The sequence below is a fragment of the Penicillium verhagenii genome (assembly GCF_028828195.1).
Source record: "Penicillium verhagenii strain IBT 33310 chromosome Unknown utg000008l_segment0_segment0, whole genome shotgun sequence".
NCBI lineage: Eukaryota > Fungi > Ascomycota > Eurotiomycetes > Eurotiales > Aspergillaceae > Penicillium > Penicillium verhagenii.
In genome coordinates, this window is record NW_026643172.1 from 2,625,448 (window position 1) to 2,650,207 (window position 24,760).

A 24,760-nucleotide genomic window follows, 5' to 3' on the forward strand; every position below is an offset into this window, starting at 1 on the left:
GGTTACAGGGTGGACGGCTACATCCCCCAGAGCCACCTCCACCTGTGGGTAGTGGCTTGCGGGACAATTAATTCCGGAGGCGCACCTGGATTGAAATACTGTAAAGATCCCCGCCACCATTGATAAAGGATGTGAAACTTGAGATTTCTAGCGGACTCGGATGGTAAACCAAAGCGAACTTGTACATTGAAAGACTTTGGAATAACTCAAGAAATGCCTTCTAAACCAGTCAATCATAGGGCAAAACAAGGGGAAATTTAGCGGGTCAGGGTCAATGTGACGCTCCCCGCAAAGACTAACCACAATCGCACTGCAAAGAGACACCGGAGAATGACGAGCACCCTGAGTGGACCAGACGTCTCCCCCCACCAACAAATCCAATTTACCCGGGGAAACATCAGAAGTTGGGGGACCTCGCTTGCGGCTTTTTTTTCTCTGGACTCTCCATTTACCTAATCTAATTGATTGCCCTTAATTCTCTGCTTCTGCTTCTTCTGCAACTTCTACTCCCTACATATTCCAAGCATTTCCTTTTTTCTCCCTTCTTTCCCCCCCATATTTCCTTACCCCGCCATGTCACCCCCACAGGAGCTTGTCCCGCAAACAGAATCTATCGCGGAGGTTTATGCCACCGACGATGCCTCTGCGAATTCGGTTGCTCCCGAACATCAGAAGCGCTTCTCTGGACTGGTGTCTCAGTTCAACAAACAATTCAACCACCGACCTGATTTTGTGGCTCGTAGTCCCGGCCGTGTAAACATTATCGGCGAGCACATCGACTACTCCCTTTACGATGTCCTACCCACCGCCGTTAGCGTCGATGTGATTATGGCCGTCAAGGTTTTGCCTGGCACCTCCGGTACTACTATTAAAATTGCCAACGTGGCCCCGGAGAAGTTCCCCACGCGCGAGTTTAGCGTGCCGCACGATGCCGATATTGAGATTGACCCCAAGAAGCACGAGTGGATTAATTACTTCAAGGCTGGTCTGTCAGGTGCTCTGAAGTTCTTGCGCAAGGAGAGACCAGATGATGCCATTCCCGTCAGCATGGAGATTTTGGTCGACGGCAATGTGCCCCCCGGTGGTGGTATTTCCAGCAGTGCTGCTTTTGTTTGCGCCAGTGCTCTGGCTGTCATGAAGGCCAACAACCACAACGTGTCGAAGCAAGATCTCTTGGATTTGGCTGTCGTCTCTGAGCGTGCAGTCGGTGTATACTCTGGCGGGTAAGTTTTCCCAAGAATCATCTTCCATCGAACCCAGGGAGGAAATCGCCTTTTTACTAACGAGTCATGCATCTGCACGAACAGCATGGACCAGGCCGCTTCTATCTTCTCGAAGCGCGGTTTCCTCCTCTACACCCAGTTCTACCCCGCCTTCCAGGTCGAGCACGTCCCCATCCCCACCGCAGAAGACGAAATCACCTTCCTCATGGCCCAGAGCTTCGTCACCTCGAACAAGGCCGACACCGCACCCCGCCACTACAACCTGCGCGTGGCAGAATGCACCCTCTCCGCCGTCATTCTGGCCAAGAACTACGGCCTCACCCTGCCCAAGGACAACAGCTCCCTGGGCTACAGCCTGCGCAACTTCCAGAACCAGCTGATGACCAAGGAAGGCCGCCTGGGCGACCCGCTCGAGTACCAGATCGACTCCGTCATCCAGGCGGTACAGGATCTCTTCACCAAGGAGGAGGGATACACACGCGAGGAGATGGCTCAGCTTCTGGATATCAGTGTCCCCGAGCTGGAGTCCCAGTTCTTGTCTGCCTTCCCCGTCCAGGCGGAGCGGTTCCGTCTCCGCCAGCGCGCACTGCACTGCTTCAAGGAGGCGCGACGTGTCTTGGATTTCAAGGCTTGTTTGGCCAATGCCTCGAAGCTGGATGAGAAGCGCATTCACTACTTGGGCCAGTTGCTGAACGAGTCTCAGGATTCGTGCCGTGATTCTTATGAGTGCAGTGCTCCCGAAGTGGATGAGATTTGTGCTATTGCGCGGAAAGCGGGTACCTGGGGTAGCCGTTTGACTGGTGCTGGATGGGGTGGTTGTACCGTTCACATCTTGCCTCAGGGCAAGGTTGAGGCCGTGACAACGGCTTTGCGGAACGAGTACTACCTGAAGCACTTCCCTGATATCAGTGCCGAGAAGCTGGAACAAGCTATGGTCATTAGCAAGCCGTCCAACGGCTCGTTTGTGTATGTTCAATCCCATTTTGATAATCCAAAAAGTTGTTTTGTTGCTAACATTTGACTACTTTTAGGGTTACCGGTGCTGCTATTGATGAGGTTGTTCTTTAAGAGATTTCATATTATTGTTTATCAGAGGGTTTGTCCAACTTGGTCTGTGAATAGTATAGATGTTCTCACAAAGAACCGCCAAGTTTTGAAAAATCAAGGACCGATTACCTCATGAATTTGGTACATTCATAGGAGTAGTAGCAGCAATGTTGGAGACCTTCGGAACTCCCCGCCAAGGTGAGACTGCGCTCAACCAGTGAGTCAGACAGATTTAGTATACAGTAAGTTTTACCGGGGAGGCAAATTTTTGAATCCTCGAAGCTGCATCCTGAAGTGGATGCAGCTAATCTGAAATGCTCTTAGATCGACAAAGGTTGCAGCGTCTCCACCGAGGCTGTGTGGATTGAGCTTAGGCCTTCTTTGTGACCTTCAAGCAAAAGGAGTGATCCTTGCAGGAGCCGGCTGCGCATTTTGATTCGAACCATGCGCTGTTACGCAGCAATGAGTTCTGATTTCAATTCGCCAATACGAGGCTCATGTCTTCTTCTTAGCAGCAGCCTTCCCGAAGAAATCACTCATTTTCTTCATGCCAGTAGTGTTCACCTTCTTCAGGTCGCGAACACCCCGTGACTCTGAAGCCTTCGCCTTCTTTTCCTCTTCATCCTTCTTGCGCTTCTTTTCCGCGCGAGCTTCGACTTCTTCATCATCAAGACCGCGTTTGCGACTGAAATCGGACATCGTTCTGGAAGAGAGAGCCTCTGCACGGAGTGCAACGAGTTCTTTCAATCGGTCCGTCAGAGGCTTGAAGTCTAATGGGCTTTCGGGGGCAGCAAGTAGTTCATCGATGCGAGTGCGCAAAGCCTTTGACAGGTAGGATTCTTTCATAAATGATAAGGCAGTGGAGATGCGCAGCAAGCGGGCCACGTTCTCAGCGAAAGAGTTGTCAACACTGGGAAGTTCAGGAGCGGGTGTCGATTCGCCTGCCGGTGTAGAAACGGACGGGGTGGTAGTTGTGGCCATTGTTGATGGGGAGTCCTGTCTTTTATCCGAATTGGCGCTTGTCTCGTCATCATTGTCGTTCTCGTTCGGTGTTTGGCTAGTAATGATATCGTCTCTCTTGACAGACATCAACGGAGCAGCCAGTGCCTGCCGAATGAACCGCTCCTCTAAGCTAGCAGGTAGGCCTTGTGTTGCCATGCGTTCAGCCTTGGCAATCAATTCCTTCAGAAGTTTTGTCTCGTTGAACCGGAACATATTCTCATCTCCAGCTTCCACCGTATCGCAAATAGCCTCTGCGCGTGAGTTGAGAGTGTTTCGGAATGCCTCATCGTAGAGAACATGGCGCAAGTGGGGAGAAAGGTCATCTTTGGAGTCAATTATATCGTCCAGGGGCTGGTAAAGCGATTGGCCTGATTTTGAGGAAGAAGAGAGAAGAGGAACCAAGAAGAAGACTGGATCAATAGGTGTTGCAACGAATATGTCTGCTTTCTTTGAAACCAATGCAGTCGGGCGGGTTGGTTTCTCATCATCAGACACGGGAGTCGGCTCTTGCGCACAAGGGGTGAAGAGAATACTTCGAGGCTGATGAGTAGGTGCGCCGACTACAGTGAATTCAAAAAGACCCCGTTGCGGACAGAAGAAATAACGGCTCAATTCGCCTGATTGTGGGTTCGGAAGGGAGACCAGGCGCGCGTCGGCGCTGGTGGACGCAGGGAGGATGAATGTCTTGGTAGGTTTGTCGGCAGTTAATAAAGCCTTTTGTTCTGTAGGCTTCTGTTGCTCGGCTGGAGCTGCAGGAGCAGATCGAGTTCGAGGCATTGTGTAAAAAAGAGTGTGGTGTAGTTGTAATGTTGTGGTGGAAGGATTCAAGGTAAAATTAAAGGATTAGAGGAAACTCGCGACACGCGCCGGAGACGCGCCCAATCATGTGTCAGTCATGCAGGCGTGATCCATCACTTCCACTCCCTGCATCCCTAGCATGTTGTGCATTTTGTGCGATTGAAATTCCACCAAAACATTGTCGCGACTTTGTTTTTTCTTGATCTGACTGTTTTATTCGATTTCAAGACCTTTCGCTGTCAGACAGAAAGACATTGTGCGTTCAGCCGCGGCGAAAACGGCTGAAGCTGCGGGGAATGACGACTATTGATTACAGCCGTTGTTGACTAATTAATTCTCCTTGGATCTGGAGACAAAAGTGACAAAAGTAAGCCGACCAGCACCCAAAATCAAGTGTTTCGCTACTAATCAATGCTTATTTGCAGTGGCCGAGACTGGTTGGCCGCCCAAGTCCCCACGCGACGCTCTGTTGAGCTCTCCTGGGGGCCGGAGGAAGTTCCAAGACATGCAACGCCGACAGCTTCTCTCATCGCCCTTAAAACGCTCCAACACAACCCCGAATTTCCGATCGAAGGCGAGTCAAGTATTGGACGAGGATGAAGATGAAGTGGAAGAGGACGAAGAGACACTGGAACTGCGGCTCGCCGAGATCCAGGCCCGTCTCAAGCTGAAACAACTCCAAAAATCCCGGGGTCGGTCCGGGACTCTCACATCTTATACAGAAGGAGATGAAGATAGCTTTGGCTCGGGTCCGCACTCTCAGCGTCAGATCATGGCCCCGCCGAGAAGCCCCCCGCCTAGCCAGCGAAAAGCGCGGACAGATGAGATCCAGGTTCCTGTATCACCAACCAGACGGCCAGCACCGGCTCCTGAGCCTTGGTCGCCTCGAAGGTACCAACTGGGGATTGATAAAGGACGGAAAGCAAGTGACGTGTCATTGAAACGACCCCCGGTCCCAAGAATGGAGCCAAGGCCCGCCAGTCAACTTGGAACGCGCAGCGGCGCAATGTCTCGCTCAAGCGACATAATTCCAGCGAGACCTCAGACTTCCCCTGGCGGGGGAGGAATCAATCGAATCAAAAGCTTTAGTGAGAGGATGGCTGAGGGCCGAGCAGCTGAACAGGCTGAACAAGCCCGCCTGGAAAAAGCAGAAAGAGTGCACGCAAATCGCAGCTCAGCTTTCCAGGTGGATAAAAAAGAAATCGAGAATTTCAAGGCTACAGCTGCAAACGAACCGCAATCGACACTTCCCTTGTCTATGAATCGAGACCCAGAGGAATACGCATTTAATCGTGCCGAGATTCTTCGATCACTTAGCCGGCCAGGTGGGCTGAAACGCAGCCAAACAACCCCAAACATGAACGAAGGCAGTGACTCTCAACATAAGAACACCGATGTGACAAAACGAACCCCGGACCCCTCAAAATTTGAATCTTATTCAAAGTTGAATCTATCAAGCCGAATACTACCACATTCATTCTTAACACGCACCCTGACTGATAAAACTGTCCTCCGCATACCCGATCTTCTCAAGACCATCAAAGGTCCGGCGTTTGAACTTCCAGAAACAATTGACGGGGATTTCGTGGTAGTTGGAATTGTCGCATCCAAGTCTGAACCCAGGCAGACGAAGTCGGCAGATGGCTCAACAAACAAAAAGGTCGATCCTTACGACGACGGCCTGAACAACACCAACCGATACATGGTTATCACCTTGACTGATCTCAAATGGACAATTGACCTGTTTCTGTTCGACACCGCATTCCCTCGCTACTACAAGATCACGGAAGGAACTCTTGTTGCAATTCTGAACCCCATAATCCTACCTCCTCCGAAGCACAGGCTAGATACAAATCGATTCAGTTTGGCCCTATCCTCATCAGATGATAAAGTTCTAGAGATTGGCAAAGCGCAGGACATTGGTTACTGCAAATCAACAAAAAAAGATGGCAAAAATTGTGGGACGTGGGTAGATGGTAGGAAAACTGAGTTCTGTGACTTTCACACCGACCTCCAGGTGCGACGCACCCAATCTGTTCGTGCCGGGCTCAATACCGGGGCGGGACAACTTAGCATGGACAGTCGGACAGGAGTCTATGAGCGTCGCAAATGGACCAATAATCGGCAGGCCATGCCAACCCCGAAAAAAGAAGGTCTCCAACCGAAGGGTGGTCAATACGACTGGGCGAGCGGGTCAACATACTTCGTGGCACCTGGTCCAAGAAACCGCGGCAACGGTCGTACCCCCTACAACCCCATGAATGATGGACGTGGGGCAGCTGCTCTTGACAGAGACGATGACCCCTTCATCGCAGCTGGTATGATGGGAAGAGGCGCAGAGAACAAAGAAGAGCAGGTGCGCAGACGCCTTGCCGCGCAGCAACGTGAGCGCGACATCACAACTAAGCTTATATCTGGCCGGACTGGCGGGTTGGGCGCTGAATACCTCCGCACACGTACGGATGAACCACCGTCTACCACTCAGAACAATGGCAAGCCGTCCAACACACCAAAACCACCTCCGAGCAGTACCGATTTCAATCTGTCTAGTTTCGGCAGGGCCAAGAATGTCAAGTTGGGTCCTATGAAGCGCGCCCATGACGGTGATAAGCCCCATGGCAGCGGTGTCAAAAAGACGCGTTTCATCACATCGAGGGGTATCCGAGAAGCTGGTCGTGACAGCCTGGGCGGACCCGAGGCGACAGGAGGTCAGTTGCAGGTCCTTTCAGATGATGATGACGATGAGCTGGAGTTTGTTTGAATCCGCTCATGAATACGTGCACTGTGGTCGGTCTACGTATCTTGTATGTTATATGTACCATTTCCTGGCCGTTGGCCAGGAGTTTTGATTGAGCCATAACGCTTTTATGAAAAAAGAGACAAATATCATATGCTTTAGAAATCTTACTTTGATTAGCCAGCATACTACCTCGGGACTTGAACTTGTAAAATACTGTACATGGAGTTCAATGTTGACTTGTCATCTGGTTGGCCTACCTGCTCTTCAAATGTTGATGTGCATACATTGAAGAGGCATGAGCTCAGGTGTTGGATGATGCGTGCTCCATACATTTACAAGACTGCAAGGGGTATTCATTTCAGGAATGATATGTCATATTGTGAGATGGAGTGCGGATAAGCCGCAAGCTATGGATAAGTACTTAGTAGGCCTTGACTTGAAGACCGGGGGTAATTGATGTGCAAGCCCTCAACCACAGGAGAAAGAATTGGGCTGTAAGAGACGAAAGACAAAAGACGAAAGAAGAAAACCCAAAACCCAAAGACGAAAGACGAAAGAGATAAGAAAAGCAAAACATAAGCCCGTAGAAGATAGACACTGAACTCCTTGACCCATTCCGAGAGGAAAACACGCTAGGCTAATTGGTATTCCCATTCCCCAGTTCCAGTTCCACGCGCCGAGTGAGAAAAACAAAAAGAAGACAAAACCCAACGGGGTGCTAAGGACATGTAAGTCATGACAGGGGAGGTAAGCAACTTAGATCATGAAAGAAAAAAGAAAAGAAAAGAAAAGAAAAGAAAAGGCATTCGACCACTGAGAACGTGGATGTGCAAGTACAGCAAAGAAAATGCTTGAAATGCGCTTGGCGAACATCAAATGATCAAGAACAGTAGTTGTTCAACAATGCAGGGAAAGAAATCAGACAGAAAGAGAATTGGCACTCAGACTGTGCAGATAGGACATAGAAAACACCAGAGCCGAATGAACAAACCAAGTATTAAGTAATACTAAGATTTAAGCACTGTGGGCCTTGCGAGTGGCACGGGTTCTCTTAGCACCCGGGTGGCTCACATCCTCCTCAGCTTCCCGCTTCGTGGCCGGTACAGCAGGTGCCTGCTCTTCAGAACTCTTCTTTTTACGCAACCAGCCGTGGAAGGCAGTGCGATGTGTGTTTGACCCAGACGACAGAGATTCACACGGGGATTCATAATTATCGACATGGCGGCGAGACTGAGAGCGGAGCTTGCGTATGCCCTTGGGTGAAGGGGGAAGCTCATGTGGCAAAGAAGTGACGGGACGTTGCTTGTGATCAGCATATGTAGCTTCCTCGTCGTCCGTGGCTTCATCCTCCGTAGCCGTCTCAGCGGTGGGCTTCGGGTTGGCCTCTTGAAGAACGGGCAAATCACTTTCGCTGGCCCAGAGCATGCGAGGTTTGATATCCTTGCGACGAAGGGGCTTGACACGTTGTATTTCAGAAGGCTCGGGCAGTAGGTGTTCACGACCAGCGAACAAGCCCAGATCATTGGGATCGTCCTCTTCATCTTCTTCAGCATCGTCGAATTTTTTCGTCATATTTTTACCACGGCTGCAAGAACAAAGTTAGGATGAGTGCATATAAGAATTGATAGGATGATTGCACTCACAAATTGTAGGTTATCCGGTCAGTTCGGTCCAGGTCTTTAAGCTTGCGAAGGGAACAAGTCATGGGATCAGAAGAATCATTATCCACATACAGTGGATTTCTTCGTCCAGGAGTACGCGGGGCCCTGGGGATACGGTCACGCGAATCCGTGAAGATATCGATACTCGACCGATCTTCAGACGCGTCAAGACCATCAACTGAGAATGGGAATGGGGTCATTCTATGCGCCATTTTGCTAGCTGAAGGAAACAAAGCGCGAGAAGTTGATGAAAGATCACCTGTTACTTTTTTCTTCAACGGAGTTTTGGCTGGGGTGGGAAAGGCATCGATGTGAGAAGGGGGAAGACCAGAGGTGAGAGAACTGGTGATTCCTCTTCGAGAGCTCAGGTGGGTGTCAAAATCCCGTGACCTGGAGTAACTGTTTGGTGGTGATATAGTTGTTTCATCCGTTTTTCGATATTTCCTGGGTGACGCCTTGGATTTGCTAGGCGAATTTGGGCAGCTTGGCGGAGTCGTCTCTTTCGATCTTGAAGCACGCTGACTTGCTAGTCTAGCTGAATACCGTGGGGCGTATGGCTCGAATGCATCATATCCAGCACCATGGCGTGGTGCAGTCGGAACCCTCAAGGCCGATGGTGACGGCGGCGGTGGGGTAGTCGCCATATTGAACGATTATTTTGTGTATAACCGTCTAAGAGTTTTGATTTCGAGTGAATGGCAGGGTTATACACAATTTACAGACGCGCGATGATGTCGAAGTTGTTATCTCGAATGGTAGACTTGAAGCCGTAGTCGACTTGAATCAAGGGCGAGGCGCGGTTCAGTTCAAAGTGGTGGAAATGAGTTTATGCAGGTTGTAAAAGTTTCTTGAAGGAGCGATATAAGCAATGAAGTTAGGTTTGTTCTTGTAGAATCAATGGACGCAACAAATGATACGTTGTAATGCAGATGATGGGGATCAAGGGCTTCAAGAAAGGGCGGATGTTTGTCCCCAGCCACCTCATCTTTGTCACCGCCCCCGACCCGCTTGACCGCCTACGATATTGGGCCGTTATTATCAGAGGCCCCGCGATTCCATGGATCTGCAATGTTGATACTCTGCCCGATCAGGTTTTCCACAAACACACGTCAATTGAGAAGCCACGGGGGTCGCACTTCGCATAGGGTGACCGGGTCAATCGGAAATCCGCCTTCTCGCAACACACAAAAACTTGCTCGTGATAAACGGGTCGCGTTCCACAATGGCTCGAAGTACTGCCGAGGAAATGGACAGGCTTCAACTTTCAGACGAGGATACCGAAGATCTCTGGGACTCGCCTTCAAAACGTGGAACTCGCCATAAGTTCAAACCTCGGTCCTCAGACCCAACACCGCCGCCGGCACCAGCACCGGAACCGCGACAGCCTCGCGATGACAGTGACACTATGTTCGACAGACAGGAGGCACGAGAAGCAGCACTACACAACGAATTACAGACTGTGCGAAAAATCAACGAAGTGATAGAGGGCCTTCTGGGCAGTATCGACCGAGCCAAGGGAAACATGGATGTAAGTCTATTGTCAATGTTCAATACATGATAAATACAAGGGGAAAAAATTCTCATTGCTTCTCTACAGACCGTATCGAGAACCGTTACCTCCGCATCGACCCTCCTCAATACGTGGACCCGAATTCTAGCCCAAACCGAACATAACAAACGTTTGATTCTCGACCCGAATTGGCAAGGTGCTACTCAAGATGTGGCCGACATGGAGAACGAGGAAACTCAGAAACGGCAAGCGGCGGAGCGGAGAGAACAGGCATTGCTGCTGCAACGAGAAGCTGCGGCCCGTAAAGCAGAGGAGGAAGCCCAGCGACGGGCACTATTAAGTACAAGAGGCACGCGAGGCACTAGTCGGGGTACTGTGCGTAGTACCGGCTTGGGGAGAACACCTAGCGTGAGCACCAGTCGACCCGGAGCTGTGCGGGGATCATCAACAACTGCGACTCGGCGACCAGTTAGTGGAATTGCGCGTGGTGGTGGAACAACGCGGGGCAGGGGCACCAAGCCTTGAAATGCTGTGGCTTTACTTGTTCCTTGTATATGGATAATCCAAACGCGTGGAGATCAATGTGCCCAATGAAATAATGATACCCCAAGGCTTTTAGATGGGATTTTTCAAAACTGGAGGGAGTCTTGGATGGTAGCCCCCCAAACATGTAGACTGGAGCTGGTATTAATGGACTTAGTCATGCGTTCTGGCCATGGTTTTCAAAAATCAGCCTTATTTACATTTTCAGTGCCTGAGGCAAGAACAAAAGATAAACGCGCGGACACGCGACCCCGATAAGGATAAGGAGCTTAAGTTCCCCCGATACCCAGAGCTCTTTCCTGCAGGCTGCAGCCTGCTAACCATCAAAACACAATGAACTTCGCACCCTATCAAGACGAGTCCCCTGAGATTGAGAGGGCGCTGTCCCCTCCACACACAGATATCAGAAACAAGTCTCCGAACCTCCGATCGCCGAGAGCTTCCACTGACCTCCCGTCCCCAAGCCACTTCGGAGGCGGACATGGGAACACCGGGTTTGGGCGAGATATTGAGGGGGGACATGTGAGCCTGGGGGCATTTGAGACAAGTCTCCCTATTCGTATGGACATTGAAGCTGCGCTGGCGTACTTGCTTCTCCCTCCTGCCGGAGGTGTGTTCTTGTTGCTGGCGGAACACAAGAGTGACTACGTGAGGTATGTCTCGATCAATAATCAATATGCTCTCCACTTGAATCCCTTCATAAGAGAGACTGACATAATCTTCAAATGCAGATTCCATGCTTGGCAATCTAGCATGCTCTTTGCCGTTCTTTTCGTGAGTATTTGCTTCACTCTGGTCTCATTCTTTTATCTGATTGAAAGTATAGATCATTCACCTCTTATTCTCCTGGTCTTCATTTCTGTCCTGGACCCTATTCATTATCGATCTCGCTTTGATGGGTTATCTTAGTATGCGGGCCTATCGCGATGGTAAGTTTGCGTTGTTTATATTCAGAAGCTGCATACTGATTGATTATTAGTGGACACTTTGGACCACTTCGAGGTTCCCTATTTCGGTCCCCTGGCCAATTCATTTGTTGATGATGAGTGATTCTTATCGGCTTGAGTCTACTTGAGCTTTGCGCATAGTTGGACAGTTGCTAAGATAGCGTTCGTTCTTTTCTCCATATACCCTGCCGTCTGTTTTTATCTATGATTTTATCTTTATGATTTGGTAGGTTGACCTCTCAGATGATATTCGTGAATATGTATATGAACATAAAGAACCTTGAAAAAGAGATTTTATCTCCATAATTTGATCGTTATCAGATATCTGCTCTGAAGTGCTGCTAGGTGACCTCGGCCCACAGTTCGGACATAACCTGTTCACATCGTACTTTTGACACCACAAACAAGACGCATTCAATGACTAGCATTCCAAGCACACCTTTGGCCCAATCAATGGCTCATACATGAATTTGCAAGCACTAGATCCCCACCAATTCAATTCATTCCAAATATCACCCAATGTCGTAATCTCATTGAGATACTGGTCGATGGTGTTGTTTTTCATCCTTTTCGTTGGTTTGAAGAAGGGCCACTCAACTGGCCAGTCTGAGAAAACATCTGGATCCCAAGTCTTGTAAATAGTAACTGGACCTTCCTCCCTAGATGGAGGAAAAATCCTCCCGTTCCCGTTGGCAATGCAATGCGCCTGATGGTGGCAGCAAATCACCTCCCTAAACTGTTCACGGGTTGATGCGAGACCTGGATCACATTCTATCACGACTCGGAAGTTTGCAGTCAGGTCGAGTTCCTCAACACATCTGTTTTGGATGTGGAATTGAATGCGGAAATATTTCCCATGTCTCTGTCCAAGCATCCCGAGAGGCTGTAACAAGATAGCGGCTGCAGCGTGTAATTGACAGAGTAGAGATTGTTGCGGATTGGCTGTGTTGACGTGGGTGAATTTCGGCGAAGAGATAATCCCATATCATGAGACGGATTTCAATGGGTAATAATTGGAAAATGCCCAGCTGGGCAAGGCACTGGGCCATGGAGAGTTCAACTCTTTGAATTGGCATGGTAGGTAGTGGTTGAAGGTAGTGGGTGGAGGTAGTGATTGAAGACAGTGATTGAAGACAGTGATTGAAGATAGTGAGACAGTGATTGAAGTCAGTGATAGAAGACAGTGATTGAAGACAGTGGTTGAAGATAGTCAGTGATTGAAGTCAGTGGTTGAAGTCAGTGATTGAAGACTATAGCATATTAGATAAATTATACTCCAATCATATAGCTCTATTTTAGTATGGGTAAGAAATGAGAGATTACTCTGTCTGTACTAGCTTAGTTGATACTTAGTAGAACCTAGTCGACAGTCTTCACTACTGAGCCAGATTAACAGCGGCTAGCTTGAGGGAGGATAAGCTGTGTTTACCGTGTAACAGTCTGGACAAATTTCCTCTCTCCTTCACATCCCTCATGCACATCTGCTTCAACGACTGTCTTCAATCACTCTATAGTACATGCCACTATGTGTTTGGTCATGTGGCCGTACTCTCACTCCATCTCCTGTAGATAGCTCTTCCTTCCTTCTCTTCTTCTTTCTTTCTTCCTTGCACCACTCAATACTATCGCATTGCGTTCATGCCCTCCTTTCCCTGGTAGACTCGTTCCTCGTGTCTCTTCACTATGTTCTGGGTCAGTCTTCGGGGATCTTGGCTCTTGCGGCTCTTGCCGCCTTGGGAATAGTCCACAGGTGACAGGTTTGTACTTCTGTTCTGCCCCTTCCATCAATCTTCTGCTCAACATCTAACAACGATGAGAACATCCTTCAACATCCCTTTCCATGCAACTGACCTGCCTGACCCCCTACCCACACACACACACACACACACACACACACACACACACACACACACACACACACACACACACACACACGCACGCACATATATATATATATATGCCGAAATCGAGGATGCTCCAGACATATCACTGGAATATGGAGGGCGAAGAATTGTTGGAGTGGGTCAAAATTTCGTGGTGAAATTTGGGTTAGGCGTCCATCTCCTTAAGGGTGAAAACATGCTTTTCGTTCGCGAGAACACGAATATTTCTGTCCTGCGAATCTTCGCGCTCTACTCGAGCCCAGACTCTGGTAAAAATTGTATCGTCATGGAGCACATTATCAGACAAATACTTCTATTGGCTTGGTCGTAACTTATACTATCAGAAAAAAAGAGTATATTAGGTATTTTACGGAGGTACTTTAATAAGCTACACCAGCTTCTATCTTTATAATATTTTAGAAGTATCGGTAAAAGGTACGAGATTTTTTGGATATATAACCTTAATTCTTTAGTAAATAGCCTATTCAATTCAGAAGAGGATCTTAACAAGGTAATAATATAAAAGTATATTTATAACAGAGGCCTGCGCTATAGAGCAGAATATTTCCGTAATTACTTCCCTCTCATTTTCAAGAGTCATTAAGCGACCTTCACTTATGGCGATTTCCAACGAAAAAAAATCATCATCCGCGACGAAGGCCGTTCAGACAATTTAGGCCTAAGCATAGTGATTATTGACTGGGAGAAAGCTGGGTGGTATCCAGCTTACTGGGAATATTGCATGGCTGTTTGGGCTTTACGATGGGATGACGACTGGTGCCTTTGTATCGACAAAGTTATGGCGCCATTTGTTTCTGAAGCGGCATGGTTTCAATCATTGCGCCTGGAATTATGGTCATAGATGCTATGTAGACGAACTCGCTTACGGTACAAAGGAGATAAAATTCCAACATTGAATGAATGAATAAATTGCGGAGGGAAAGAGAAAGATACACAAGAGCACGAGTATATGCCTAAACTAAGAAGCATCATTTATATCATCAACTAATCTATGTATAATCACAAGAACTAGTGCAAGGTCTCACCCTCCTGACATCCGATCGGCCCACGTTGATAGTTTAGACGGGTGGTAGTATTGTAGTTCCACCAGAAGTCAAGAGACTGCGGGTAAGACTTGGGCACCTTGCAGGATGTCAGATAGTTAGGCAGACTGTCCTTTAAGCTAGAGGTATAGCTGGCCAAGGGACATGAGTATCCGGGACCAGACTGGCACTTCTTGAATGGCACGACAGCCTCGTTAAGCACGAGACGCACGTAGGTCCCCTTGCTTGACATGGCGGTGGCGTTACAGCTGAGACGCTCAATAGTGAGGTGGCCACCCATAGGAACGATGTCAGTGGCTACCCAGGGGCTTCCAAACGGAATACGATCCAAAGGTAGGTCTTCCTCAGGAGTGAGAATTCCCAAGGCGGTGACAATTGGGGTGATATCAGTGTCGTGGGCACTGTAAGGGTTAGCATGGGTTAGGTAGTCACATCCAAATGCTTATGCAGTTGGGTAGCGGTGGTATTTGACATACAAGTTGAAGAATATCGGTCCGGCTTTTTCGGGGCCTTCGTTGAGAAGACTCAGTGTAGCGTTAGCATAGACGGCTCCAACAGCAGCCATGTTCTTGTCACCGGGTCTTTCATGAGAAGGAAGTTAGCAATTACGTTGTTTTCGCAATTGAATTTTCTGGTTTGTAGCTTACCCGGCACAATAGTAGTAGTATAAATCGTTCAAGTAGCCAAAGGTTACCCATTCGTCTTGAGTAAAAACGTTGACCCATTGTGAGAACGCACGAGCGTTTAATTCAAAGGATGCCATAGCTGTTCAAGGGTCAGTATGATTCTCCTTATGTGCAGAGTCAAAAAATATTCTTACACATCAAGTTGTAAATATCCGTCTCAGTGAGATTAAGACCAGAGTTCTGAGAGTTCAGACGAGCCGCAGCGACCTTAAACTGGGGCATGGTAGTCGGCGTCTGATCACAGGTCGTGGTATCATTATCGGTATCACAAGTTGGCGTCAGGCTGTTTGCACCCATAGAAGCAGACTCAGAAATGATGTTGAGAGCAGCACTGGTCGTGTAGTTATATCCGAAGAAGCCCTCGCCGAATTTGCGAGCGGTGTTGATCACCCGACTGTAGCCACTACTGAACATCGGAACGACCGACTCGCCATCCCAAAGATCACCATAACGATCCCGATACTCCGTACCATGCTGGTACGCGTCCGACAATCCCGCATAGGGACCGCTGTAGGTCTCAGCATTGTACCAGCACTTATTGGGAACAAAGTACTCCCAATCATCCAGGAAGGCTAGATCGTCCTTCCACTCAGTGACACCAGCGCCATAAACTTTGGCGAGAGAAGCTTCAATATCGGTGCCCATTGACGGGGAGGGATAACGCTCGCCATGGCGCTTGATCATAATCACTTGGTCGACTGCACAGCTGTCTGGCGGATCACGGGAGATGCCGTACGACCGTCTCTCTGAGTAGGGGCCATTGCCACCGTGGAACTTCAAAATGTTGTAATTTTCCGGGAACTCTTGCGAGAACTGTTTTTCGTAGGCGGATTTGCCAACCGAGTCACCGAACTTGACTGCAGTAACGGCAGATGTGAGGCTGAGGGCGTAAGCAACGCCCGAGGCGATAGAATGCATGGTGACTATTGGAGCCTGGAAGCAGGACAAGGAGAATAGGAGGGATGGGAGATGGAATTATTTGTTCTGATTTTCCAAGGTCCTTCCACGGACTTTTAAGAAAAGGAACAGGAAGGCTTTTATAGTGCCGTTCCCGCATAGGCTTCCGGATCCCACGACATCACATCAAACAGCCCACGGTATCAACGGTCCGTTTCCCAGGCCCAGTTATTTTTCAACTGGCGTCCCTCTGAGCGAATCATACCAGACAGAATCAGGGGTATGGGATACCGGAAATCAGAATTCCACGCTTGTACCACAAGTGGGTCGATCAACGGGCTATTGAGGTAAGTACATGCATGCATCAATGAATCCAAGAAACAACATATGACGGATCAGATAGATCCCGGGCAAAAAAATGACTCAATTGATCGTAGCAAAACATGAAATGCACTGCCCACGTGCCCTCATGTCGGAATGAGGCCTGGGGGCGAAGTGTTAGGGCTGAGCAGAGGCAGACAAGTTCAGTCAACATAAATCCCAATGAGGCAATGAGGCACGCGCATCGAAATCAAGCAAAACAACCAGGACCCACAGTGAAGATACAGTAATATTGGATTTCAGGGGAGCGTGTGTATCAAAACCACTCTGATTGGTTGAAATGCAGCTTATCCGAGTAGCGTCAAGCGGGGTAAATGGTGGGTCCTATACAGAGGTCGTCGTATACATACCCTCAACCATCGGGCGTGCCCTCGTCAAGCTTTTTAGTTAGTAGCTTGGCTCAAGAAAGGTGGCGCCACTGACAAAAGAGAACATTCCGAGGACCAATCAGTATTGATGGCTGCTCAGAGGAGTGGGAAGAGTCGGAGATGCTAAGCATCATCTCGTACGATACGGCGTTTCCGTAGATGTGCCGAAGTTGCCGAATTAATCTCGCCTAATGGATGAAGTAGACTAGAGCATGATTGAGTTCTGTGCCGCCGAGGTAGCCCCGACTCTGCCAGCTTCCAATTGAGGGGTCTGTAGGCCGAACGTTACCATTCTGAGTTAACACCGAGTCGCCGATCATACTAGGCGCTCTTCGGTTTACTTGTTTCGGACTATCTCCAGGATTGGTTCTATATCCCCAACGAGGCTTTGCTAACTCCACATCATCGGAAGTGGCCGCCTTCGATTATTCAAGGTCATTTTATTCATCTTCGAAGGTTGCTGGCTATCAATGAGCTTGGCATTACGTGAATATGCAGCACTACATGGCAATGCTTGACGGAGGTAATGATCTCCATTCAGCGGTTTCCTGGATTTTGGAAAATATCCATTTATGTACATTCAAACGAATCATCAGACGTATCAAAGCATTTCCAAGCACTGGTTGAAATTAACATCCAAAACTCACGAGCTTTCCCAATCAATAATAAATAACTCCATCTCCATACAATGTCGATCCCGCAACAGGCTCTTGAATAATCCCCTCTTCCACTAACTCATTCACCAAATTCAAAATCATCAGATCGCAGCCGTGAGGAACGATGAAGTCCACTGCCACAGGCAGATATTCCTCCTTGAGTGTGATAGTCGAGTTGTATAGTGCTTGTCCGACTAAACAATTACCGAGATTAGTATAATTCTATGCTGATTTTTGTTCGAGTAGCACTTACTTGGAACGACCATATCAGGTACACCGGCAAAGTTGGCAATGCGAGCGCTTTCAAATCCGGTGGGGATACCGGGAAGACTAGTAGTGGCAGGTCAGTTAATCATGTCCATCCTTAACCAGTACTTCCAAGACTGGACGAATATGAACAATCACAAGGGAATAAATACCTTCTATACACATTTCGATATTCCGGCGTCGCTGCAGCCCCGACGTATAGCATAAGACTGTCTGAGCATGTCTCCTCATCAAGTACCTGAGCCGTGCTATTCCACCAACGAGTAAAGATGTTCTTGTTTGAGATTTCCGTATCCAGTTGTGAGTCGGGATACTCAAGTCCAAAGTCCCAACGTGAAAGAGGAACTGGATCGATGAACGGACGGCGACCTCCATTAGCAGCTGCATAGTCCGCGTACAGTGGGGCGGCGATGAGGGGGTACTGCTGCTTCGAGATGAGGATAGGATAAGTGAGATTCAACAACGACTCAAGAGTTTCATCCGCAGCAACTGTTGAGGGCTTAGTAGCCTCCCAAAGTTCATCATAATCAAATGCCGAGATATTCGCACCGCCCAAAAAGGTCGATAGACGATCAACAAAGTCCAGCACAAGTCCATCCGCCACAGTGTCAGCACTAGTGGGGAACTGAATTGTCTTGATGCTCTTCGGGTACTTGGTGTAAGACTTTAGGCCGGCGTCCTTGTACAACACCTCAGAAGCGGCCTTCCACACTTTCACGTCTCTTGCCAAAAATCCCGCCGTATCAAGAAGCGGAGAGAGGGGCATGACGTCGTCTAATGAGACTAGATCCCACGAGGGTCGGTTGCCAAAGCATCCATTCACTTGTGCTGGGTTTCGGATAGAGCCTCCAGTATCACTTCCGATGGCCAGGTCAAGCCAGTCATATGCTCCGATTCCGGATCCGGGTCCTGATGAGGAGGAGCTGGGATCTTGGTAGCCGTCGCCGCGGGCGTTGAAGGGAGAGTGGTAATCGACCCAATCACCGGTGGCAGTCTCACCATTGGCGAATTGACTTGTCTTCATTTTTCCAACAATAATGGCGCCCGCATCAATGAGGGATTGGATTGCAGGTCCCGTAGCATTGGCTTCAGGGTATAGATCGAAGTACGCGCGGTTACCGCAGCCAGTCTTCACTCCCTTGATATGGTAAATATCTTTGACTCCAAGACGAACCTGTAAAACATTCAAATGTTAGTAAATCTTAGTTTCCTCAAATCGACATCCTCCAAAGAAATTCAAGAGACACGTGAGAAGTTAGTTATACATACACCTGCTAATGGTTTCTCAGCCGTCTTCGTGAAATACAATCTCGATGGAACGCCAATTGTCAACGATGCATAACCGGGAAGGTTTGCCGACAAAACATCGTACTCATCATTCCCAACTGGGATTAATCCCTGTGTAAAGGCACCCATAGCATCCGAATACAAGAGATAGGCTTCAAACAGTTCTCCACTAGATGGGTTAAAGAAATAAGGGCCAGGCGGTAAGCTCTTCGAAGACGCCAGCTTCGTCGACGATTTCGTATCATATGCGGAAGCGAATCCAAGTAATTTATTATTCCAAGAAGAAGGCGTTGATACGGTTTCCAACGGCGACTTGTGTGTACCGTTGTACTCGACGTAAATATTCTCGAGGAACCCCGTGTTGAAAACATCGTCTGTGGATTGGTAGTTTTCTACCAGTGACTCGATTGCGGAGGTTGTGAGTTCTAAAGAATCACTCCGAATCACGGTAAGAGGCTGCAGGCCATTGGTATTGCTGACTTGATTTCCAGATGCTGTCTTTAGTGTGGCTACTACTGTGGGAGGGGCGTAGTAGGTCTTGCCATTGAATTCGATGGTTTGGCCTTTGAGAGTGATTGTCGCAAGGGCACTAGTGGAGAGTGATAGGAGATACAGCAAAGCTGGCAGACCAAATGATTGGGGTGAGGAGAGCATGGTGATTCTGAGCTCCCAATGCTATTTTGGGGCAGATGTTGAGGCTCTTCTAAAATTGGAACCGAACAGAAAATGTATGTTTTTCTGTTTGGAAGGGTACTATATATAGTACTTGCTATGCACTTGAGGTACTGGTACTATCCGGACTGTTTTGTCAAGATAGATGAAATATTTTGATAAGGAAGTATAGATTAATGTTAAAGCGATGGAATAGAGAAGACAAAAAGAAGGAAGATAAGAAATGCGAGAAATGCGAGATTTATCATGGAAGTTTCTAAACGAACATCACCAAGACGGGATAAGTTGAGGGGAAAGGGTTTAGTTTGTTCCCGAATAGGTTTAGTTCGTATTCCCAGATAGGACTAGTGTCAGGTCCCTTATCTTACCCGTGAGGGAAATTGATCGAATTGGGCCGATAAGAGATAACGGATAACGGATGACAGATGACGATCAGGTACAGAGATAATGACCTCCTGAGCTCGGGAGAGTAATTAAAGTGACCATCGGCAAATTGACCAATGGATTTTGTTTTACTTGAGAATAGCCAGTGGCTTCATCATGTCCATACGCCTCGGCACGTGCGCCAATACCCCAGAGTGCAGACACAAGGGAGTTTACTCACAATCACAAGGCAATTTTACTTTTAACATTGGAATGTATACGATTTAAACATTGAAGAGTACGAAAGTAGAGAGCAAGTGGTCATTTTCATCAATTGTGGTAAGACTCGTAAAGAATAACATAATTTGGGTAAGAATTAGAGAAGAAAAAGAATTAAACACATCCACCATGAAATCCGAAGCATGTACATGGTCCAGATCGTTCCTCATGCAATTTGGCTTGAACAGATCTCCCAGAAGCATATCATCCCTCATAACGTAAAAAAAAAAGAAACCTCACAGAATAGATCAGCGCAATCAAGATATCGAAAAATAGAAAGAAGAGACGCTAAGTATTCCAGGTCAAACAAGCAAACATAAGAAGGATCGAAGAATTCGGCACATTGCCAAGAGAAATTGTGCAGGTAAAGGCAAAGCGACAGATCAAGAATTCGAAGATAGTGAAACAAGGATAGTGAATGTGCAAAAGGGGGATTGGAGAAGAGCATGGTATCAACGTGAAAGCGTGAAGGACAACAAAGGAAAAAAGGAAAACAAAATCGGAAGAATAGATACTAGGAGATCGCCGTCAGGACAGGTACTTGTCAGGGTCATGGCGGGTCGTAAAAGTGTAGACATTTTGTCAGATCTAGATGATCTGCAGGTAGTTGCTGGGGACCAAGCCAGGGTGCCCACGGCCATTGGTGACTTCAGCTTCCCACCATCCATCATCTTGAAGACGGATGACAGACAGGACATCGCCCTTTGCGAAGCCAAGTTCCTCAGGGATTGCTGGAGTGTAGGTGTACATTGATCGAGCAAAGTGCAGGACAGGACGACCATCACGGCTGAACTTCCGACCAGGATCAGCAACAGCAACAGTGCGGCTTCGAGAGCGACCGACAGGGGGTCCATTATTATTATCACCGCCATAGTGAGAGCGGGGGCGGCCGTCCCCACGGGTAGAGCCATATTGGCTGCCACCTCCGTATATGTCGTCTTGGCCGGCGGAGAGCTGCAGCTCCATGCCCCCGGCGCTGGATGGACGAACCTGCTGTCTGAATTGAGGCTGAGGAGACACAGCACGGTGAGAGGGGGCTGGGGAAGCTCTGCGAGCGTAGTCATTGGGAGAATACGGCTGCTGTTCTTGAGCTCGGCGTGGGCCCGGAGACTGACTATAGCGGCTGCGAGCGCTGCCACTTTGATAATTGCTCGGGCTCGGGCTGGCGCCACCACCGCCGTATCCTGTGCGAGATTGATACGTGCTTGGACTTGGGCTAGCACCGCCGCCACCGTATCCAGTGCGAGTGTCAACCCGGGGAGAGACTGCAGGGCTAGCACTGCGCCTTGGGGCGGGCGATCGGGAAGGTGCAGGTGATCTCGCGCGAGGAGCTTCCTGGGGCTTCTGAGCCTCCCTGGGGGCCATGGATGGGTTGTTACTTCCACCGCGAAGCATGCTCGCGGCTTGACCGGTGTATCGCTGAGTGGTCTTTTGCATCTGCTTAGCCGTAAATGCTGGCTCGGGAGCACCAAGTCGCTTCACATTAGGATCATTGTATGCGGGAGGAGCAGCCGAGGTGCTTCCACCGTATGTGGACGAAGGTGCCGAAGGATTCGGTGTTGAAATTCCATGGTATCGATCGGCCGACACACGCAAGCTAGGCTGTTTGCCACCAGTCGTCTTCAAATCCGCCAGGGCGCGTGCAATAGGGTCGGAAGCTTCTTCACCTTCCTTAGCACCTTGAGACCCTGCCTTTGATGCGTTCTTATCAGGAGAAGCGACATCAAAAACGTTGTTGCCAACATTCAACTGGAAGTTAGCTCGAGGATCGACGGGCTCAGGCTCAGGGCTAGGAGAAGGACGGCGTTCTGGCTGCTTCACTGGCGTCGGGGCAGGCTTAGCTGGGCTAATTTGCTTGGTGGGCGAGCTCCAGGGGCTTCTCGATGTGGATCCAGGAGTGATAGCCGGCCTGTCTTTCTCGTTCCGGCTCTTACGGCGGAAGGGACTGTTGCTGAAGAAGGCGCTCTTCTTCTTTGGAGACTTGTCATCCTGGGCACTTGGCAATGGTGCATTGTTAATAGGCTTTGGAGGAGACTGCTGCATTCTCATGACACTGGGAAGTGGTGGTGCTGGTTTCTGAGCGATAGGAGCTGGAGCCGGAGCTTCGACGCTGGACATGGATGTGGGATTCGAAACATCGCTTTGCGAATCACGGCTAGATGGCCGGTATGGGCTGGCTGCTGAGCTACGCTCCGAAGGAGGCCCTGTACGGCAGAACATAGTCATACCATCAGTAGGGTACGCGTTGTGTGGTATAGCATTGATGGCGCCGTGCTGTTCAGGATTGTAGTTCGGGGGCGGTTGTCCACCTCGGCGAAGGTCAAGAGGAGCTGGCTGCTGCGGCATATTAGAGTACATGGCCGGTTGCTGTCGCTGAATGGGTGATTGTGATTCTTGCTGCAACGTCCTTTGCGGAGGCGGTTGTTGAGCCATACGCTGGAGGGGTGGTTCTTGTTGAATACTCTGTGGCGGTGGCTGCTGGGACATGCGCTGCAGAGGTCGTTCTTGCTGCATGTTCTGTGGCGGTGGCTGCTGTGGCATGCGCTGAAGAGGCGGCTCTTGCTGCATGTTTTGCGGCGGTGGCTGTTGAGGCATACGCTGAATGGGGGTTTCTTGCTGAATGTTTTGGGGAGGCAGTTGCTGAGGCATCCGCTGTTGAATGGGTGACTCGGGCTGGATGCTTTGTGGGGGCGCCTGCTGTGGCATTCTTGGGACAAGAGGCTCTTGCATTATGTTCTGAGGGGATGGCTGTGGCACACTAGCCGCGGGGGGAGCTGAGTGCCCCATTTGAGCTGCAAGATCAGACTCTGGGTCATGATGGGACTCGTAGGTTGACGGCTGTGGAGATGATGTCCGGAACGCAGGGTTCATAGTTCGCTGGAACTGTGCCACTGAGTAACCCTCTCCTGAATCAATATCCGATCCTGCATCGTCGTCTTCTTTGCAAAAGTTCACGAAGCGAGGTGGATCCGGGATCTCCTGTCCGGTTCCTCGTTCCTGAATGAAGTCGAAAATATCCTTTTCCACCTCGCAGTTCTCAAGTGACAAGCGAATCTTCTCACAAGAGGCATCGTCGCTGACACACACTGTCGATGCGATGTTCGCATAGGTCCAAAGACTGCTCTTGGTGAAATCCAAACGTTCCTCCTCCAGATCTTGAAACTTATCACAAGCAGCCTTCCATTCCTTGTTCCACCGACCAGTAGTATCTTCGAGGATCTTGACAGCGGCCTCATACTCTTGGCTATTTGACGCCATCTGAATCTGAGTCTTCTCAAGCCTGGATTTGTTCTTGCGTTCCTCCTGACCCATTACCATGTGGCCTTGGGCAAGATAACCTTTAATCTGTAGGCAGTTTTGTTCGAATCGGTCACGAGCCTATTGAATTGTTAGCCGGCAGATCTCTCTGTTGTAGATTCTCATTGTCCTACCTTGTTGACCACGTGTGTTTGTTGCATCTTAGTCTTGTGCAGGCGTTCGATTCCATTCTGAATAATCTTTCGTCGTTCCTTCAATCCGCTGGCAAAAGCGCCCAGTGGTTCCTCAAGTTCTGTTTTCATTTGACTGGCAATCGTTGCATGTGCCTTCGCAATGGCTTCTGTCTCTCCACGGACCACGTCAAGCGATACACGAAGGGATCCCGACTCGCATGTTCCGAACGGCTTGCGGCAGAGTGCTTGTAATTTTCGCGCATATTCATCTTCGATCGCAGCTCGTACTTTAATAAGAATTGGAAGTTAGTGATTGTTGCTGCAGGTTTTGTTCGCGATGGCTCCTTGCATACCGTTGTAAAAGACCTTTAATTCGTCGCTTGTAGCCTTCGATCCATGCATGCGATCAAGCATAGGTTGCAGGCCCGCATCATCTTTACCCCAGAAGTTGTTGGCAACTAAATCTCAATGTCAGATGGTTATTTTCTCGTGCATTTTGTGGGGGCTAGTCTTACAGGACATGGAGACCGTCGGTCCCTCTGCCACTGTACCAGGCATTTTTGTTGATGTTGAGCCTCGGCCAGCCTTTGCTCATACACGGATTGAGATGAAAAACAACAGATACAAAGAACGAATAGAAGCAAGAAAAAAGAAAAGCAATGTGGGAAGGATGAAAGAAAAACACCCAAATTGACCCTGCGGTCGCTGAATGTCGAGATGTTGAGTAGAGGGATGAGCGTGCGCAATGTTTATCAGCGCGTCTCTCGGGGCAACGGGAGTCATGTACTGAGAAACAGTATTACGTAATTCACAATGGTGCCCAATCGGACGCGTCAGCTTTATTTTCTTTTAATTGCAAGTTATCTGGGATTCTTTATGGTCTTTGCTTGATTTATTCCGTCATTCTAAAGTTGAATTTGTTTGTAAAAAATGATATTCATCTTGGTTTTCGTGATCACTGCGTTGTGATCGAATCTAGATAAAACCGGGGCATCAGTTCAAACAATCTATATAGTCAAGCCCCTCGAACCCTAATATCCACTCATGTTCATAAA

At 48.9% G+C, this 24,760-nt stretch overlaps 9 protein-coding genes across 9 annotated transcripts; 4 read left to right on the plus strand and 5 right to left on the minus strand.

Moving 5' to 3' along the window:
* Nucleotides 1-573: 573 nt before the first annotated feature.
* Nucleotides 574-2,291, plus strand: N7466_008960 (uncharacterized protein; the record flags this gene model as incomplete). Its single annotated transcript, XM_057168349.1, has 3 exons — nt 574-1,223; nt 1,308-2,189; nt 2,255-2,291. The coding sequence occupies 3 exons, from the start codon at nt 574-576 to the stop codon at nt 2,289-2,291; spliced, it is 1,569 nt and encodes a 522-aa protein (XP_057018980.1).
* Nucleotides 2,292-2,765: 474 nt separating this feature from the next.
* Nucleotides 2,766-4,049, minus strand: N7466_008961 (uncharacterized protein; the record flags this gene model as incomplete). Its single annotated transcript, XM_057168350.1, has 1 exon — nt 2,766-4,049. One exon carries the CDS (start codon nt 4,047-4,049, stop codon nt 2,766-2,768), a length of 1,284 nt encoding a protein of 427 aa, XP_057018981.1.
* A 107-nt stretch (nt 4,050-4,156) lies between these two features.
* On the plus strand, nt 4,157-6,831 carry N7466_008962 (Mcm10/DnaG-type zinc finger protein; the record flags this gene model as incomplete). Its single annotated transcript, XM_057168351.1, has 2 exons — nt 4,157-4,160; nt 4,496-6,831. 2 exons carry the CDS (start codon nt 4,157-4,159, stop codon nt 6,829-6,831), a joined length of 2,340 nt encoding a protein of 779 aa, XP_057018982.1.
* Nucleotides 6,832-7,824: 993 nt separating this feature from the next.
* N7466_008963 (uncharacterized protein) lies at nt 7,825-9,115 on the minus strand (the record flags this gene model as incomplete). Its single annotated transcript, XM_057168352.1, has 2 exons — nt 7,825-8,395; nt 8,544-9,115. 2 exons carry the CDS (start codon nt 9,113-9,115, stop codon nt 7,825-7,827), a joined length of 1,143 nt encoding a protein of 380 aa, XP_057018983.1.
* Nucleotides 9,116-9,693: 578 nt separating this feature from the next.
* On the plus strand, nt 9,694-10,506 carry N7466_008964 (DASH complex subunit DUO1; the record flags this gene model as incomplete). Its single annotated transcript, XM_057168353.1, has 2 exons — nt 9,694-9,999; nt 10,069-10,506. 2 exons carry the CDS (start codon nt 9,694-9,696, stop codon nt 10,504-10,506), a joined length of 744 nt encoding a protein of 247 aa, XP_057018984.1.
* A 351-nt stretch (nt 10,507-10,857) lies between these two features.
* N7466_008965 (DUF4870 domain-containing protein) lies at nt 10,858-11,574 on the plus strand (the record flags this gene model as incomplete). The annotated part of the gene is made up of 4 exons (XM_057168354.1): nt 10,858-11,177; nt 11,256-11,298; nt 11,351-11,453; nt 11,504-11,574. 4 exons carry the CDS (start codon nt 10,858-10,860, stop codon nt 11,572-11,574), a joined length of 537 nt encoding a protein of 178 aa, XP_057018985.1.
* Nucleotides 11,575-14,383: 2,809 nt separating this feature from the next.
* N7466_008966 (histidine phosphatase family protein) lies at nt 14,384-16,022 on the minus strand (the record flags this gene model as incomplete). The annotated part of the gene is made up of 4 exons (XM_057168355.1): nt 14,384-14,819; nt 14,895-14,999; nt 15,066-15,183; nt 15,239-16,022. 4 exons carry the CDS (start codon nt 16,020-16,022, stop codon nt 14,384-14,386), a joined length of 1,443 nt encoding a protein of 480 aa, XP_057018986.1.
* Nucleotides 16,023-17,409: 1,387 nt separating this feature from the next.
* Nucleotides 17,410-19,614, minus strand: N7466_008967 (uncharacterized protein; the record flags this gene model as incomplete). The annotated part of the gene is made up of 4 exons (XM_057168356.1): nt 17,410-17,600; nt 17,660-17,736; nt 17,826-18,847; nt 18,943-19,614. 4 exons carry the CDS (start codon nt 19,612-19,614, stop codon nt 17,410-17,412), a joined length of 1,962 nt encoding a protein of 653 aa, XP_057018987.1.
* A 1,248-nt stretch (nt 19,615-20,862) lies between these two features.
* On the minus strand, nt 20,863-24,263 carry N7466_008968 (formin-binding protein HOF1; the record flags this gene model as incomplete). Its single annotated transcript, XM_057168357.1, has 4 exons — nt 20,863-23,652; nt 23,706-23,992; nt 24,059-24,163; nt 24,221-24,263. 4 exons carry the CDS (start codon nt 24,261-24,263, stop codon nt 20,863-20,865), a joined length of 3,225 nt encoding a protein of 1,074 aa, XP_057018988.1.
* Between the last annotated feature and the right edge of the window lie 497 nt (nt 24,264-24,760).